The sequence below is a fragment of the Staurois parvus genome, unplaced genomic scaffold (genome assembly GCF_062004578.1).
Source record: "Staurois parvus isolate SC_StPar_1 unplaced genomic scaffold, SC_StPar_1.0 ptg000911l, whole genome shotgun sequence".
In the NCBI taxonomy this organism is placed as follows: domain Eukaryota; kingdom Metazoa; phylum Chordata; class Amphibia; order Anura; family Ranidae; genus Staurois; species Staurois parvus.
This window is the reverse complement of record NW_028318707.1, coordinates 1,162,424-1,181,809: the sequence shown is the minus strand read 5'-3', so window position 1 is coordinate 1,181,809 and position 19,386 is coordinate 1,162,424. Positions and strand designations below refer to the sequence as shown.

Below are 19,386 nucleotides of genomic sequence, written 5' to 3'. Positions count from 1 at the left end.
GGGGGGGTCCCCTTATAATGAGCACAGCAGATGTGCAGACCCAAGAACTTACCACAGGGATGGTGGGAACCCCTCATAATAGGCACACCAGGTATACAGACCCCGAAACTCATGGAGAGATGGTAGCATAGTTTCATAATGGGCACAGCAGGTGTGTGCAGATCAAAGGTCTCAGTGCTGGAATGGTGTTAACCCCCCCTCATAATGGGCACAGCAGGTGTACAGACCAGGGAACTCGGCACAGGGATGGCGGGAACCCCTCATAATGGGCACAGCAGGTGTACAGACCAGGGAACTCGGCACAGGGATGGCGGGAACCGCTCATAATGGGCACAGCAGGTGTACAGACCAGGGAACTCGGCACAGGGATGGCGGGAACCCCTCATAATGGGCACAGCAGGTGTACAGACCTGAGAACTCAGCACAGGGATGGTGGGAACCCCTCATAATGGGCACAGCAGGTGTACAGACCTAAGAACTCAGCACAGGGATGGTGGGAACCCCTCATAATGGGCACAGCAGGTGTACAGACCTGGGAACTCAGCACAAGGATGGTGGGAACCCCTCATAATGGGCACAGCAGGTGTACAGACCTGAGAACTCAGCACAGGGATGGTGGGAACCCCTCATAATGGGCACAGCAGGTGTACAGACCAGGGAACTCAGCACAGGGATGGTGGGAACCCCTCATAATGGGCACAGCAGGTGTACAGACCTGGGAACTCAGCACATGGATGGTGGGAACCCCTCATAATGGGCACAGCAGGTGTACAGACCTGAGAACTCAGCACAAGGATGGTGCCTCATAATAGGCACAGCAGGTATACAGACCCCGAAACTCATGGAGAGATGGTAGTACCATTTCATAATGGGCACAGCAGGTGTGCAGATCAAAGGCCTCAGTGTGGGGATGGTGGGAACCCCTCATGATGGGCACAGCAGGTTTACACACTTGAGAACGTAGTACAGGGATGGTGGGAACCCCTCCATAATGGGCACAGCGGGTGTACAGACCCTGAAACTCAATGAAGAGATGGTAGTAACTTTTCATAATGGACACAGCAGGTGTGCAGATCAAAGGCCTCAGTGTGGGGATGGTGGGAACCCCTCATAAATGGGCACAGCAGGTGTACACACGTGAGAACTTAGTACAGGGATGGCGGGAACCCCTCATAATGGGCACAGCAGGTGTACAGACCTGGGAACTCAGCACAGGGATGGTGGGAACCCCTCGTATTGGGCACAGCAGGTGTACGGACCCAGGAACTCGGCTCAGGGATGGTACAGACCTGGGAACTGAAAAAAAAGCAATCCTGGTGATATGTTGGTATAACATACAGTAGAAGTGATGTGAGCATTTCCTCTCAATATAATTGACAATTCCTGATTATTCATCCTTTATCTTCCTCCTATAGATCAGGGAGCAGAATCGGTACGATTTAAAGACTGCTGGGCCCCAGTCACAAGTCCTGGCGGGCATAGTGGTGGAAAAGCCAAGTGCGGTAAGTGGATGTCCGAGGCTGAAATCTCACATCTCCGTCTGTCTTCCATTAGATTTTATAAGGTGTCCCCAGCAGGTGTGATATCCGCCTGTCTGCACTCTGCTGGCTCCTGCACCCAGCCGTATGCACTTCTATATGCAGGTTCCTTCTTGTGTGGTGTGCTCTGTATTCATTGTGTCTCACTGCTCTCTTACCCATACAAGTCTGCTCACAGAGTTTGCATACAGTAACACTTGAAAAAATGTTCCCTTTTCCCCCCCCCCGAAAAAAAAGTAAGTTACATAAATAATCCTTAATAATAAGATAACTATTATTTAGATTTAGTGGCTGCATTAGTTTTTTTTTTTTTTTTTTTTGATCCAGCTTTTTCCTTCCTATATCTGGTGATCCTACCAGTAATGCACTTCCTATTGTAGGGTGACAACATACTCCCTGTGTACCGTATCTATTGAACACCAACGTTGTCGCACTTGGACAGGATCAGGGAACACTTCCTCCCTCATCATTTCCATAACACAAGAGGGAGCTGTTCTGTAGTCCACAGAGAGCTGTGAACATTATTACGGATAAGGGTGCAGAACAGGCATCGGATTTCTGCCAGGATCAATGTTTTTTGGGTTTGTTTTTTGGGTTTGTTTTTTGGGTTTGTTTTTTGGGTTTGTTTTTTGGGTTTGTTTTTTGGGTTTGTTTTTTGGGTTTGTTTTTTGGGTTTGTTTTTTTGTTTTTTGGGTTTGTTTTTTTGTTTTTTGGGTCTGTTTTTTTTGGGTCTGTTTTTTTTTGGTCTGTTTTTTTGTTTTTTGAGGTTTGTTTTTGCTCTTATATGTTATTTATTATACAGGATTTCTATAGCACTAACAGTTTGTGCAGCGCTTTGCAACATAATAATATAACAGAAAAGTTCAATAGTGTATGTAAACAAAAGTAAGAAATTTGTTCCAGCACAATAATCTGATGGCTCCACCTATATAATGTCCTGGCTGAATGAGTCGTCCTATCCATAATCTACATATAATGGGTTAATTCAGCTGGCTTTAGGAGTAGCACCTCAGCAGAAGGAATACCTGTGACAGCACAAAGAGAGATACGAGGGCGCAATCTAAGTGCAGTTTGTAAGACTTGCATATTGCACTTATAGTGTGCCCTCTTGTATCTAATATTTTCCCAGATATGGACTTACTTTAAATATACCATTAAACACCCCCCTTCTCCTCAACTCATCCTGCTGTTATTTTTTTTTCTCTTTACCTTGGAAAGTGAGAGATGCTCATCTAATCTGCCACCTGGGTTCCTTGTTGGCACAATTTCCAAATACGGGGGACCACTGGCCCCCCTCTGCAGATGTGCCCAAGCTTGCCATTCCCCTTGTGCTGACTCTGCTGTTAGATCCTGGGATCGCATACACTTTAAGCAGGGATGTTGACAGATTGCCTGATACACAAACAGCCACTAGAGGGAGTAGTTACAGATCTGCAAGTAAAAAAAAAAAAAAAAAAAGTCAAACTATTTTCACAGACACAACAGTAAAGACTCAATAAATGCACTCACCGAAAACACACTACAGGTTCCAGTTAAGGCTAATAAACCAATAACAGACTGTTTATGCCCGGCTGTCACCGAACCCAGGACAAGCATGGAGAAAATTAAACCTGGGCCCCAGATCTGCATATGTATTCCAGGTCAAAAGCACTGCAGCCATGACAGCCAGGCAAACTGGCCTTTTCAGAATCAGAAGTCAGCAATTGTAGCCCCTATATTTTCTCCGTGCACGTCCCTTTTTTAAATGACCCAATGGGCGGGGCGCTTACTTAACCACTTGCCTACCAGGCACTTATACCCCCTTATGTACCAGGCCAATTTTCAGCTTTCAGCGCTGCCGCACTTTGACAATTGCGCGGTCATGCAACATTGTACCCATATGAAATTTTGATCATTTTTTTCTCACAAATAGAGCTTTCTTTTGGTGGTATTTAATCGCCACTGGGCGCTTTACTTTTTGCGCTATAAATAAAAAAAGTGCAAAAAATTTGAAAAAAAAAAAGTTTCTTTGTTTCTATTATAAAATTTTTCAAACAGGTATTTTTTCTCCTTCACTGATGTGCGTTGATGAGGCAGCACTGATGGGCACTGATAGGCGGCACTGATGGGCACTGATAGGCAGCACTAAAGGGCACTGATAGGCAGTACTAATGAGGTGGCACGGATAGGCGGCACTGATAGACAGCACTAATGAGGTGTCACGGATAGGCGGCACTAATATGCAGCACTGATAGGCGGCACTGATAGGTGACACTGATAGACGGCACTGACTGGCATCACTGCTGGGCACTGACTGGCACAACCCCTGGGCACTGACTGGCGGCACTGGTGGGCGGCACTGGTGGGCGGCACTGGTGGGCGGCACTGGTGGGCGGCACTGGTGGGCGGCACTTCTGGGCACAGGTGGGTGGCACTTCTGGGCACAGGTGGGTGGCACTTCTGGGCACAGGTGGGTGGCACTTCTGGGCACAGGTAGGTGGCACTGCAGAGTGGCACAGGTGGGTGCACTACTGGGCACAGGTGGGTGATCTGCTGGGCACAGGTGGGCGGAGCTAGTGGGCGCACTGCTGGGCACAGGTGGGCGGAACTTGCGGGTGGCACTGCTGGGCACCGATCATCAGGGCACTGATCATCAGTGCCCTGATGATCGGTGCCGATCCCCGCTCTGACAACTGCCGGTTCTCGGCAGTACTTTCCTCACGATCTGACAGCGTGAGGAAAGTGCAGCCGAGAACCGGCACTTGCATTTCCCTCTGGTCAGCGTGTCATTGGACACTGCTGATCACGTGGTAAAAGGCCGCTGTGATTGGCCTTTTACCACATCACGTGATCAGCTGTGTCCGTAGGACACAGCGATCACGGAGATCGCCGGGTGCGCGCCCCCCTGGGGCGCGCAGGAGAGCGCGTTCTGGGAGGATGTCATATGACGTCCACTCAGAACTGGCCGGCCGCAGTGCAGCCGTCATTCGGCTATCTGCGGTCGGCAGGTAGTTAAAGGGATGCCATAAATGTCAGGGCCTGGACTTTCTTGGTCCTTTTGGAGATGTGAACTTATCTGAATTGTGCTGCCTTGTGCTATTGCTTGATTATGTGCAGAAGTGAAAGTCTCTTCTCTGTCCTCTGCAGCCAATGCATTTTGAAGAGGATGAGAACGCTCCTCCCCCACCCCCTAATCCATTCAGCCAATTGTTGGAGGAGGAAACGCAGGATCCGAGGGGCGAAAATAACGGGACACAAGGTAAGCGCTAAACAGCTTGATTATCAGGGCATCCCATAGAATTCTGGAAGCAGCTTATTCCTTAGAACTCAGTCTACCTTTCCTGTTTTATATATCTTACTGGAGACTTTTGTCAAGGACAGATCATTGCTATTACTGGGCTATTTAAAAATATAAAAAAAAAAATCTGCTAGATTATTACTAGTCTCATAAAAAAAATAGATGCAACAAAGAGGTCCAGTTTTCCTGGGAAACTCAGACGTCTGGGAACAGATCAAATCTAAGGCTTGGTTCGGGTGGTGCGGATTGGGATCCGCAAGAAAATCCGTGCAGCCGCACCACCTGCACAGAAGAATGCGGACCCGCACTGGAAAACGCAGCCGTACTGGGAACCGAAGTTCCCGTGCGGGCTGCATTTTCAGAAAAAGTGCAGGGACTTCTTCCCTGTGTGTCACGGGGTACGAGAGTCCATTCAAATGAATGGGCTCTCGTGTCCACGCAAAACGCGGCCCGCGCGGGCGCATATATGTGAACCTAGAGTAATAACTCAGTCTACTTTTCCTGTTTTTATATACTGTATCTTATTGCAGTCTTTTGTCGAGGACAGACCATTGCTATTACTAGTCCATTTTTAAAAAACGTCTATACTATCCCCTAAAAAAAAAAAAAATCAGATACAACAAAGAGGTCCAGTCTTCCAGGGAATCTCGTAGACTTTTGGGAGCGGATCAGATCTAAGAAGAAAGTCTACCTTTCCTGTTTTCTATTACTTATTGGAGCCCGTTGCTTAGGGAAGATCATTGCTATTACTAGTCCATTTAAAAAAAATCAGCTGCACTATTTCTAGCCCCCTTGAAAAGAAAAAAAAAATCTGATACAGCAGACATCCAGTCTTCCAGGGTATCCCATAGAATTCTGGGAGCAGATCAAATCTCAGAACTCAGTCATAAACGGCCTCCCCACCCCCTGCTTGTGCGCGCTCCCTGGGAGCCAATCAATGATCACATACAGAGTAGTAAGCAAGATGTCACTTCTGACATCATTGCTTACTACGTGTGAAATCTGTGAATGATCACATGGTACAAAGCCATTCCCAAGAGCCTTGTTCCATGTGACAAGCTGTGACCAATCACAGCTCTCACAGTATTTCTCAATGGCTGCATTCTTGCAGCCAGAGAGGAGGAGAAATTATTGCTTTTTCAGCCTTTATGGGTGTAAAAAAAAAAAAAAATCATCACCCCCTACAAGTAGTACAGTGTCACTATGGTGACACTGTACTGCTAGGGTGACAGTATGTAAAAAAAAAAAAAACCATAACTATTAATATAAAAATGTAAAAAAAAAATTTTAAATTCTAATTTTTGGTTATAAACTAATTTGGTTTTTTTTTTTTTTGGTTTTTTTTTTACTAAAAAGATAACAAATTTTGGCCAAGATTTATGATTAAATATTATTTATTTGCAAAATTTTATATGAAAAATACTTTTTTTTCAAAATTTTTGGACATTTAATTTAAATAGCAAAAACAATAATAATCCCAGTGGTGAATAAATACCACCAAAATAAAGCTTTATCTGTCTAAAAAAAAAAAAAAAAAAAAAAAATGCTAAAAAATTTATATGGATACAGTGTTGCATGACCGCACAATTGTCATTCAAAGTGTGAAAGCTGAAAATTGGCCTGGACAGGAAGGGGGTAAAAGTGTCCGGACATGAAGTGGTTAAGCAATGACCACTTGTGGCTGAACCTCAGTGATTGAAGTTACTGAAATCGAATGAAAGGAAAGGGCGGGCCAGGGAGAGTCAGTCTGGGTGGAAAAGGGCTAGATGATGCTGGATGTCCTCCAGCCAGGAAATGAGGCGGGCTCTCTCTGACTTGCTGCAGCTTCTTATGCACATTGTGAAGCTCACAGTGTGCAATTTCTGTACAGAAGATGAGCCTTTACAACTGTCAAGGCTGGAGGTCAGCTGAACAAAAGAAAACCAACGCATTGACAATGTTTGTACTTTATTTAGGCTGCAGTTGGCTTTTGTTTTGTTTTCCCCACTCCATCTGTCCTCAGCACCTTCTACTCTGTACTGTAAAATCTTTGTACCATTAACATTGTCACCTTATGGAAATGCTTCTCTGATTCCTTCCTATGTTTCCATACTATAACATGTCTGTTCAATGACCAATTCATCTTCTCTTTCTCGATACTTAACCAGTTTCTTCTTCCTTCTCCTCCCCATCACATCCTCGCTGATGTTTTGTCTCCCATTTCTGTAACTGGATCCGACACCTCTCTGTCCACTCTACCCGCATGATAACCTGCATGATAACTAACACCAATTTAACCCTGCAGATGCCGAGCATGAGTTAATATCAGAGGAAGAATCTTCTCTCCCTGTAACTCAGTCCCCACCCCCGACGCCAACTGCCACTACAGGTATTTAACTGCCACCTGGAGATCCTGGTCTGGTATATCATATGTCACTTAGAAAACAATATTAGTGGTGCAATACTGGTTTGCCATATTTATATTTTTCATGTATAGCGCATTCAAACAAAAAATACGTTTGTACAGTAATCCAGAGTGTGACCTAACAACTTCCGCATGGATAGCCTTCAAGTCAGAAGCGGTCTGTGGCATTCTAACTTAAAAATATATCCAAAATATGGGCAAAAGAAGCACCTTTTTTTTTTTTCTTTTTTTTTTTTTTTGTGCATATTTTGGATATATTTTTAAGTTCATATTCAACAGACCACTTCTGACTTTCAGTATAGCATAATCTAAACCTGGTATTCTGAAGGTGTCATCCCTGACTGACATTCAGTGGCAGTATCAGAAGATATGGGACTGTACATATAACCCTCAGGAGACAAAGCCACAGTTATAAATTTACAGAGATCTATAAAATCCCAAATGCTTTATTATTGCAGCATTAAAAAAAAATAGAGGCAAGGAAAACAACTCAGATGTATAATAATAATATTTCTACAAAAAAGGGAAATAAGAGCACCTAAAGAAAATGTTAATCTGTCAGTGTGTTTCGTGGGAGTTTGTTCATCAGGACCCTCTTGAGACACAACTCCAAAATGTTTTTCAAAGAACAACACACACTAAACAATACAAAAAGCTATACTGTGTGTGTATGTATATGTATGTATGTGTATATGTATGTTTGTATGTATGTATATATATATATATATATATATATATATATATATATATATTATATTACACACACTGCTCAAAAAAATAAACGCAAGAACTACAATAAATGTGTGGGGGGGTGTGTGTATATGTATATACATATATATATTCTCAAAAAAATGAAAGGAACTCTTTTTAATCAGAGTATAGCATCAAGTCAATGAAGCTCCTGGGATATTGATCTGGTCAGGTAAGTAGCAGAGGGGGTTGTTAATCAGTTTCAGCTGCTTTGGTGTTTATGAAATTAACAAGTGCACTAGATGGGCAACCATGAGACAACCCACAAAACAGGAATGGTTTTACAGGTGGAGGCCACTGACAATTTTTTCCCGACTCCTCCTCTTTTCTGACTTTTTTTTTTCCACTAGCTTTGTACTTGTCTAGGGCCAGTGTCACTACTGGTAGAATGAGGTGATACCTGGACCCTACAAAGGTTGCACAGGCAGTCCAACTCATCCAGGATGGCACATCAATACGTGCCATTGCCAGAAGGTTTGCTGTGTCTCCCAGCACAGTCTCAAGAGCATGGAGGAGATTCCTGGAGACAGGCAGTTACTCGAGGAGAGCTGGACAGGACCATAGAAGGTTCTTAACCCATCAGCAGGACCGGTATCTGCTCCTTTGTGCAAGGAGGAACAGGATGAGCCCTGCCAGAGCCCTACAAAATGACCTCCAGCAGGCCACTGGTGTGGACCAAACAATCAGAAACAGACTTCATGAGGGTGTCCTGAGGGCCCAACGTCCTCTAGTGGGCCCTGTGCTCACTGCCTGGCGCCATAGAGCTCAATTGGCATTTCCCATTGAACACCAGAATTGGCAGGTCCACCACTGGCACCCTGTGCTTTTCACAGATGAGATCAGGTTCACCCTGAGCACATGTGACAGACGTGAAAGGGTCTGGAGAACGTTATGTTGCCTGCAACATGGTTCAGCATGACCGTTTTGGTGGTGGGTCAGTGATGGTCTGGGGAAGCATATCCATGGAGGGACACACAGACCTCTACAGGCTAGACAATGGTACCCTGACTGTCATTGGGTATCGGGATGAAATTCTTGGACCCATTGTCAGACCCTACACTGGTGCAGTGGGTCCTGGGTTCCTCCTGGTGCACAGCAATGCCCGGCCTCATGGGGAGAGAGTATGCAGGCAGTTCCTGGAGGATGAAGGAATTGATACCATTGAATGGCCCCCACTCTTGCCTGACCTAAATCCAATAGAACACCTTTGGGATGTCATGTTTCGGTCCATCCGACGACGCCAGTTTGCACCACAGACTGTCCAGGAGCTCAGTGATGCCCTGGTCCAGATCTGGGAGGAAATACCTCAGGACACCATCCATCCTCTCATTAGGAGCCTCCCCCGACGTTGTCAGGCATGCATACAAATACATGGGGGCCATACAAACTACTGAGGACCATTCTGAGTTGCTGCAATGAACTTTCAGCAAAATGGACTAGCCTGCTGCATCATTTTTTCACTTTGATTTTCGGATTTTCTTTTTATTCAGTCCTCTATAGGTCGATCATTTCCATCAAACTATGGGGAACCTTTACATTCCTAACACATTACCCCGTCCATATCAGTATAGAGATCCAGCAGGAGATTTTTTCCCCATTGAGATCTGATGTGTTTTCAAAGTGTTCCTTTCATTTTGTTTTTGAGCCGTGTAGTTCTATAGGATTTAAAGGGATACATTTTTTTTGTGCAGTGTGTATACAAACACACATAAAGGACGACAATAACAAAGTTGTTGAGATAAAAATCAAAAGAAAAGAAAAACAACACATACACTACGGTTCCATTCACACTTGTACGACGCCAAAGTCCTATGACTTTGGAGTACAAATTAGATGAACTTTGATGCAACTTTTGACACAACTTTGGATGGGCTCAACTTTGATACGCCTGTTGCATGTATAACATTCAGGTGCAACTTTCATATGACTTTTGAGGGTTTACATTGCGGTCTAGGGCACTCACGTTGCATAAAAGTCATACCAAAGTAGTGCATGAGCTACTTTGAAGTTGCTGCAACCGTAAAGTCATATATATTTGAATGGTCATTGGAATACATAGGGTACTACTTGTCATGCAACTTGAGTGTCCAAAGTTGCATGACAAGTTGCACAAGTGTGAATAGAGCCTGAATACAAAAAGCAATCTACATACGCATACATACAAGTATATACAGGACAATAATAAAATACAATCTCCAAGAAAGAAAGCTGTCCATACCGCTCAAATGGGGGGAAAAATAAAAAAAAGCCGTATGGACAGCTTTCTGTCTTGGAGATTGTTTTTTGTTATTACTGATCTGTATATACTTGTATGTATGTGTTTATATATTTTTGCTTTTTGTATTGTTTAGAGTATGTGGGTTTTTTTTTTTTGTTTTTTTTGTTCTTTTATCTTTTTTTGTTTGTTTTATGTTTTTTGTTTTTTTTATAATATTTTTTAGAATTTTATCAACTTTTTGTCACTATTATTGGCCTGTATGTGTGAAAATACAGTGGGAAAATTAGTATTGAGCACATTACCATTTTTCTTGGTACATTTATGTAACAGAACCTGCCCCAGACTGTGCTTGGGTACTTCCGTTACAATACCACTTCCCCGTCTGAACACCGACCACAGACACCACAGCCCACCAAACAAGACTAGACGACACCAGTCTTAAAGTAAAACCAGAGTAGACTCGTTTATTTTAACACAGATACAAGATATATACATTCAAGGGAACAACCCCCCTTCCCTGCATAATGACACAGGGTGGGGCAATCAACATTTAGGAACAAGAGACACACCAACAGACAGTCCAATCAGGAGGGAGGGCTGCTGGAGACACCCCCAACAACCCCCCCCCCCCCCCCACAAGCCCAATACACATACATCCCATAATAGTTTGCTCCCAAACAAGACACAATAGAACAATGGGATGCAGCCACATGACATTGAACAATCAACAACCCCCCACCCCAATATTAGGACAGATCACCCTGTACCCCTAACAGGTACAGGGTGACTTACACATAAGAAGGATATGGGGAGCTGAGACAGGGGTCTCCCCACCTCTCCAAAGGGTGCTGTGTTCCATGGGCCTCCCACCCAAAGTGACTCTATTTCTAAAGGTGCTATTAACTTGAAAATTTCCCATGACAGTAACAACCCATGAAAACCATACATGCAAATAACCAAAAATATCAGTTCAGAAATTATGTGTAATAAGATAGAATGACACAGGGAAAAAGTATGGAACACATGAACTGAAATGTATTTAATACTTCATACAAAATCCTTTGTTGGTAATGGCAGCTTCAAGAAGCCACCTTTTCTGAACATTCCTGTCCCATCGGGGCGGTGTGCAGTGCAGAGAGAGAGCAACTGACTTTGTTCCTCTCCCTCTGTGATATCCGAGACCAGAACCAAAAATTGGATGTTGTATTGTAAAATTCATTATTGTGTGATGAAAAAAAAAAATTAAACACCCAACATTTTATTCTTTATGGTCTCTGATTAAAAAAATATATAGTGTTTGGGGGTTCTGAGTAATTTTTCTGGCAACAAATTGCTGAATTTCACATGTAAGAGAAATGTCAGAATTGGCCTGATGGTAAAGTCGTTAATGGAGCCACCGTCTGCCACCATGAATGAACACTTCCGTTTTACTAATTTTACATTTCTGCCTCCTCAGAACACCTGGAGGACGCAGTGTTTCAGTGCGATTCTCCCATTATACTGAACGGTAAGGAAGGCGTCAGACACGAGGCCGATGAAGACCTGACCATGCGCGTACACCAGCTCAGTGTCGGCGACACCGTGGAAATCACAGTCCGGACCACGGAGAAGATCATCGAAGGGGAACTGACCCCTGAAGGTTCTCCATCCAAATCCCCCAACAAAAAGAAGAAGAAATTCCGTACTCCATCCTTCCTGAAGAAGAACAAAAAGAAGGAAAAATTGGAGGCGTAATGGGTCGCCAAGATGGGGTGCTTCAAAGTGGGAACCGTAGGCAACACCAGTTTTGTGCCGGATGGACGTTGCATGGTCCTGAGTTGCAGCGGGTTTGAATTTCCAACTTTCTACCGCACCGGCTTTTCAAGGTGCACCAGAGAAAGTTGATCCTTCAGCCTTATCTCCATGCTTCTTCACCACCCAGTTCTGCCTAGAAGACATTCAGCCCATGCCATGGTAACCCCTCTCTCTGGACTGTTAGCAGAACCAGCTCCTTACTCTCATATGTTTCATGCTACAAAAAAGACACGAAAAATAGAAACCAGTGTGGGTGTTTTTTGTTTTTTTTGGTTTTTTTGTTTAGTTTTTTTTAACTGAGCAACAACTTATTTTCTTAAAAGTTACGTGGCTGCAAGCACATCCAAAATAAACCCAAATTGGGTGTGTACTCAAAATATATGCTCATCCATGATTTTTGTTTTGTCTAGTCTGTTTTTGATTTGGGGAGGTTTTATTTTTTTTTATTTTTTTTTTTATTTTTTTTATTTTGGTTAAGCATAAACTGGAAGAAAGTATCCTTTATGATTGTATTTTCAGAGTACAGAGGAGCCTAGATATACTGTCTGATATGCTGCACCCGAGAAATTTTAGAATGTGATAATACAGTTGCTCTTAGCTTGTTCCTTTAAAAGAATGGGAAATATAAATATTTTTATTCTATTTTTTTTTTTTTTAAATATACAGCAACTGCAATCCCTTTTAAAGAAATTATATATAAACTTTCTTTTCTACTTCAGTATGAGTACTGGGCTGTGATGGTCCATTTAAATGGACATATAGAGCATTCATTTCAGGTCTTTTTAGGGGGGGGGGGGAGGGGTTTGCCCACAATGTAACATGTCTTTATTTACCCTCATTAAAGTTATACCTTTTTCCATGGAATGTTAGTATCCAGCAGCACTCCAGGTACTGAGTAAATGCAAATTCCAGCATGCCCTGTTGTGTTGCCCAAGCCTTTTATTGTAAATAGTTTAGAACTACAAGCTCAATCAATGTAGGCGTTGGAATTTTATACTGGAAAAATAATTCATTTTAGGGTTTTTTTTTTTTTGCCAAATATCTCATTTTACCAATTTGCTGCCAAAGGGCTCCTTTAAAAAATATATTGCACAATAAAGTCAAGGGGTGTTGGTAGAGTGTTTAGTAGAATTTTTTTCTCACTTGTGTGGCGTCCTTTTTTTTTTTTTTTTTACATTTTCTTTTTCAACATTGAACTGCACATAAATAGATCAAAACTTTGCTGTGCTTGGATGTAATAGTAGACCTATAGAATGCCTCTTTGCCAGATATTAAATTTTTTTACGTGCTCACGAAGATTTTAGAATGTACAGCTTACACCAAATGTGGATATTTTTTTTGGCAAAAGAAAAAAAATAAAAATTTAAAAGAGTTGCAGGGAATTCTAGTTTAAAAAAAAAAATGAAAGAATTTCTATATTATTTTTGCACTTGGTGTTAGGTCTTAGGTCTCTCGAGTGTGCCACAAAGTTTGGTAATAAAAAAAAATTAGGTTAGGGGAGGGGGAAGACTCTATTTTTATTAGGAATTAAAGTACTTTCTAGAAAGAATAAAATAAACTCCAAATGGAAACAGAATTTGATATTACTGTTCAGTGGTTATGAATTTCAGAGTTTACAGGTATGTGAAGATTTCATGAAGAGATGGTTTTCGGTTAGTGTAGGCAGTATTGTATGCTGTGATAGTCCTAGTTGCAGGAAGGTAGAATAGAGGCAATACCATTTGTTAGCTATGTAGATACAATAAAGTGAGGCCAGGGGCGGACTGACCATTCGAGCACTCGGGCACTGCCCGAGGGCCCAGGGTCAGTAGTGGGCCCCATGAAATGCCCCTGGTACCTGTGTTTTGTTTTGTTTTTGTTTTGTTTTTGTTTTTTGGGGGGTTTTTTGGGTTTTTTGTTTTTTTGTTTTTTGTTTTTTTATAGGCTTTTTTGAGTGTGGGCAAGGACACAGGAGCCCCATGATCCCCTATTTCACGGGGGGCCCCATGAGTTGTCAGTCCGCCCCTGTTTGAGGCCATATGCGTTATTTATTACAGACACTTCTAAAGCGCCAATTTACATAAGAATAAATGTCGCTTCCCAGTTATGAAAATCCAACAAGCTTTATTGAAAGCTACACACATTCCTGCTGACGCGTTTTATCTCCTATCTGTGGCTTCATCGTAGATTTATTGACTACAGTTAAAATCAAGTCGGGGGCGAAATGCATTGGCAGAGGGGAACACATGGAGTGCCTCTGCGACATGTTCAATAAAGCTTGTTGAATTTTTGTAGCAAGGAAGGAATGCGCAACCTTGCATTTATTACATTTAGGGCTCGTTCACACCATTGAGCTGTGTTCTGCATGACCATGTGAATGGGGCACCGCCACCAAAGCAAAAAATACAGGTCTAAATTTTTGTTCCATTGCAGTGTATTGGCAGTCCATTCAAAATGAATGGGCTATCAACGTAACGTGTGTTAATGTACTGCAGTGCAACTGGCAGATTTGAAGGGGTCCCTAAAAGCATGGCCTCTATTTTTACCTTCCAGTTAGTGTACGGTAGGATATCATTTTTTTTTTTTTCTTGGTTCGCAAATTAGAAGGTTCAGTAAGCAAGGAATTTTTTTTATTTTTGTTTTTTTTTTTGCAGATAATTGAAAGAGTTATTGAGAGGTTAGAAAAATGCAAGAATAAATTTTATTTTTTTAATAATGCCAAAGATGCCCAGACTTATTTTACAAAAATAAAAAAAACACAAGGTTCTGTTGAACCTCAATATGAATTTTTTTGTTTTTAAATTTGAATTCCTGATTTGTATTTTGGTGCATGTTGTAGTTGCGTTCATCTCGCCAGCTTCCGTTGTAATTTTGTTCTTTTATTCATCTGTGAATAGCATTAATATGTTCGATTTTTTTTTTTTTCTCCCCTCTTCTTGTTCAGAGTGTTTAATTCAGAGTCTCCTGAGAAAAGCTGGACGGTTACCTTTTATTAAGAATACACTTGGTCATTTAATTAAAGTTTCAATTTCATTCTTTGTTGAAATTACAAAGCGATTGAATGGCGGTTTCAGTCCACAGAAAGGAGATGGTATAAAATTGCAGAAAATCAGGTCTCTTTCAATAAATAACCATACATTTTTTTTCCCTATTCAATTCCATTTCAATAAACTGTAGAAGATTGTAAACTTTTTTTTTTTCCCAGTTTAGAATGCAAAATCGAGCATATTTTTGGTAGGTCGCTCTAATATCTGGGTTGGTAGATTGTTCAGTTTCTTATAATCGTATTTACAATTTGTCATTGGGTCGAAAAACTGATGGAATGACTTGAAATTCGCTACATGTATGACCAGCTCTACACTTCAGCCATGCCTTCTCTTGAAGCTGCATTGTTTTGGTTTGTGCAACTAAAATCCAATGTTTGGGAGGAAAAAAAATTTGTAAATTTTAGAAAAAATTTAAATGACTGCCAAAATTAAAAAAAAAATGGTATAATGTACCATATAATTTAAGTATTTGCAAAATGGGCACCATGTTAAGATATTTTAGTTTTTTTGTTTTTTTTTTTCCCTGGTGAAGTTTAAATTCTAAAATTTGTATATTTAAAAAAAAAAAAAGGCAGCCTATTATAATCTGTATATTCATAAATTGTATTTTGCCTTATTCTTTCACCTGTAATATTTTAATTAACTTTGGTGCTTCGATTGGGTGAAAATTTCAGCTCTTCCAGCACACGTACGATGATTAAACTTAAAGTGGAACTGTGGGCAAAAATTTAAAATTGCAAATATGATGCGGTCTGTTTTTGTTTTTCCCCTTGTAACATACTGTGATCACCTGTTGATTTTGTCAGCAGATCAGTTGTGTTTCCACTTCCATTACCAGGCCAAGCTGTCCAGAAAAAGTGTAATTTATAAGGGTTGGGGCGAATCTTCTAACACAACTCGGAGATGCTTATAACAGTCAACTTTTATTTATAAGTTTGATGCCCAAAGGGAAAATATTTGTCTTTTACTTAAAGTCCATTTAAGACTACCCTGTCCCCGTGGTGACAACAGTGTGGCACAATTTCACTGCAGAACGTGGAGTGTTGTCACCCTGTTTAAAGGAAGTGGAAAAATAACAGATCCGCCTACAAGATCAACAGATAATAAAACTATAGACTGAGCTCAGAAAGCTGCTCAAAGCCAGGGATTCCATTCACATGATCCAGTTGGAGGAGTGCAGGGTGTCAGTATGCCCATCCAGAAGAATGTGTGCAGTAAATAGAGAAAATGCCTCTCTCCCAGCCTGCCACTATAACCTGTGTATGAGGATCGGCTTCAGTCTACATGTCTCTGCCAAGAAACCGCGCCCACTAATGCGTTTCACTGCCGATGGGCAGGGCAAAACGCGTCGGTTGCCGTGATCTCTTGGCGGATAATAAAAGTATGTTACAGGGGAACTTGGAAAAACAAAACATCTATGTTAATTCTTTTGACAGGGTGCATGTTTTGTTTTGTTTTTTGCCCACAGTTCTGTTTTAGCAGCTATCTGAACAGAATTTTTAGCAACAACATTTGAGAAGTGCTGTAAATACAGCAAATTCTATTTTTTACTGGAAAATATTGCAGGACACGCCTGAAAGGACTTGTTCAAAAAAAAGTATTTTTTTTTTTTTCTATGTATACTATATTTTAATCCATTGGTTAGAAACTGGATTAGAATTGTAACCGCTTCCATTGTTGATGCATTACCAGTGCATTAGGTTCCAATTTTGTGAGATGCCTTTTGAATATTGCTTTATCTCAAATGCGTTGAGTTTTTTTTTTTTCGTGTGTTATTTTTACGTTGTATTACAACTTGTAGGAACAAGAGTCTGTGAACTATGCTACATATAACTTTTTTTTTTCTAAATAATTAAAAAAAAAATATACAGAAATGTCTATATAAATATATATCTATATGGATGCAATGTTCATAAATATTTTTTAAAAATGCGATCTCATGCTGTATGCACCTTCCACCCCCCTCCTTTCTCTGCAAATGCCTCTGTATTCCTGCTTCAGCCTAAAGAATGAGCCATTTGGAATTCTGTCCTGTGGAAATATATATATATATATATATATATATATATATATATATATAATGTTACCCTGAAATTTGCCGATAGTTGTATTGCTAATTAATGTTGGATCACAAATAAAACAGTATTTTAAGTAGAGAAATTTTTGTAATTTCACCTTTTTAATAAAGATGAGTTAATCTTGGAATTTCAGAGTTTTTGTATGTTTGATGTAGATTGTGGTGTCTCTGATTATAGAGGGGCTTATTCGGTTTTAGAATTTGTGGTGCGGAATCCAAAAAACAGACCAATTTGCATAAAAGACTTACTATATGGCCAAAAGTTGGTGGACATTACTGTCTGACCATCACAAGACCATGGTCATTAATATGGAGCTCCCTTCCCCTCTCTTCTAGGAAGGCTTTCCATGAGATTTTGGAGTGTTTCTTTTGAAAATGTTGTGCCCGTTCAACCAGAAGAGCATTTGTGAGGTACTGATGTCGGAGAAGACCTGGCTCATAAATGCCAATTCAATTCATCTGACCCTGTTCATGTTCAGTAGGGTTGAGCTCTAGGTTCTGTGTAGGCCACCCAAGTTCCTCCCCAACTAACCTGGTCAACCCATGTCTTTTATGTGCAGACATTCTAAAACAAGGGTCTTCTTTAAGGGAAGTGTGGAATGGTCTAATACTTCTTTGTATGCTAATGTTGGTCTACAGCAGAGGGCTCCAAACTTTCTAAACAAAGGGCCAGTGTACTGTTCATCAAACCTTAGGGAGGCAGGACTGTGGCCAGTGGGAGCAGAAAATACTCCAGCGTCAGTGGCTGTAAACAATGCCTCAGGCTTGGTGGTTAGTGGAATAAAACCATTTCATGACATTGGTGGTCAGTAGAAGGAGGAATAGTGCCCTATCATTGGAATTAGTTGGTGTCCGTGGAAGAAATGCTGCCAAATAGTGGTCAGTGGGAGGAATGCTGCCTCATTGTTTGTATCGTGTGAGTATTCATGCCCCATCATTGGTGTCAGTGGGGTGATAGTCCCCCATTGTTGGTGTCAGTAGGAAAAATCGTGCCCCATCGTTGATATCAGTGGGAGGAATAATGCCCCCTTGTTGGTGTCAGTGGGAAGAATAATTCCACACTGTTGGTGTCGCTAAAGGAATGGGGTTTCGTTTTTGTTAGTGGCAGGAATAACCTGGACCATGGACCTGTTTAAAGGCAAGCAAAGGGCTGCAGTTTGGAGACCACTGGTCTACAGAGACTGCTTGCGTTTATGCACATGGTTTTGAAATGGGATGTCCAAGAAGCTCATATAAGTGTGATGGTCAGGTGTCCACTTTTTGGCCATATAGTGTACAGCAGATTTTCCCAACCAGGGTACCATGGAAATCTAGGGTTCCTCCAGAGGTTACTAGGGGTTCCATGAGCAATTTCTACCTCTCGGATAAGTTCCCACTGACACCATTGATCTTTTTGGAGATCTGTAAGGGGGAAATTCTTCCCCACAAGTGTAAGGAGCATTCTTCCCACTGACCTTCACACGAATGTATGAGTCGTAGATATAGTAATTTTTAGCAGGGGTTTCCAGAGACCGGAAAATTATTTTAAGGGTTCCTCTGTGTTGAGAAGGCTGGTGTACAGTTTTTTCATTATCCATGCAAGCAACATTCGATTGTGGATCCTTTTGGCTGTACACAGGATTGTCCGCTAGGTGGCATCCAAAAAGCTGTTTTGTTTGCATTGCAATGAACCATGAACTTCTCCTAACAGGCACACGCATGCAGGGGAAATTGACAAAACCGTAAAATAACGCATAATAGGGACATGTACTGGGTCTCCGTTTTTCTTTGCTGGATCTACTATACATTTACCTACAGTCCATAAAAAAAAAAAAAAAACTTATCTGCAGCTATCCACAACCAGGGTTCTTCCAGAGGTTGCTCGGGGTTCTGTGGCTGATTCACTTCCCATCTGCATAGATCCGGAGCCAACACCACTTGGCAGCACCAGATGCATGACACCAATTATCTTTTTTACTGTATAAAGTTGGCATTCTGACAACCGATGTACTGGCTGCCAAAGTAAGGAGCATTTTTTCCCACAGACCCACACTAAATTGGTTTTAACAGGAATTCCCCAAGACCCAAAAATTATTTTAAGGGATCCTCTTTTGTAAAAGGTTGAGAGGCTGTTAAAGTGTACTTTTGTTTCTGGATAGAGTGGCGTAGTGTTAGAACCTCTGTCGTGTTTTTTTTTTTTTTTTTTTTAATTTCTGTTCTATGGCCAGCTGCGGATGGATAGACTGAATGCTGTATACCTGTGCTTAGGGCCCTGTGCATTCAGAGATGAATGCATAGAAAGCAGAAGACCTGCATTCTGGAT

The 19,386-nt window shown here is 41.6% G+C and overlaps 1 protein-coding gene across 2 annotated transcripts; it reads left to right on the top strand.

Moving 5' to 3' along the window:
- Nucleotides 1–1,324: 1,324 nt before the first annotated feature.
- Nucleotides 1,325–17,212, top strand: LOC149442126 (gamma-adducin-like). 2 transcript variants are annotated; one of them, XM_089656507.1, is made up of 4 exons: nucleotides 1,325–1,502; nucleotides 4,665–4,776; nucleotides 7,100–7,183; nucleotides 11,644–17,212. In XM_089656507.1, the coding sequence occupies exons 2-4, from the start codon at nucleotides 4,668–4,670 to the stop codon at nucleotides 11,919–11,921; spliced, it is 471 nt and encodes a 156-aa protein (XP_089512633.1). In that variant the 5' UTR covers nucleotides 1,325–1,502; nucleotides 4,665–4,667; the 3' UTR covers nucleotides 11,922–17,212. The 2 variants fall into 2 exon arrangements, with proteins under 2 accessions (XP_089512633.1, XP_089512634.1); XM_089656508.1 differs by lacking the exon at nucleotides 7,100–7,183 and having other exon boundaries at nucleotides 1,331–1,502.
- Nucleotides 17,213–19,386: the final 2,174 nt, after the last annotated feature.

What these genes read in the sequence shown, in the direction of transcription:
- LOC149442126 (XM_089656507.1), top strand. Translation starts at nt 4,668, where the DNA reads ATGCATTTTGAAGAGGATGAGAACGCTCCTCCCCCACCCCCTAATCCA. An exon ending in CGAAAATAACGGGACACAAG is followed by an intron (nt 4,777 to 7,099) that starts GTAAGCGCTAAA and finishes TTAACCCTGCAG; the next exon opens with ATGCCGAGCATGAGTTAATA. An exon ending in GACGCCAACTGCCACTACAG is followed by an intron (nt 7,184 to 11,643) that starts GTATTTAACTGC and finishes CTGCCTCCTCAG; the next exon opens with AACACCTGGAGGACGCAGTG.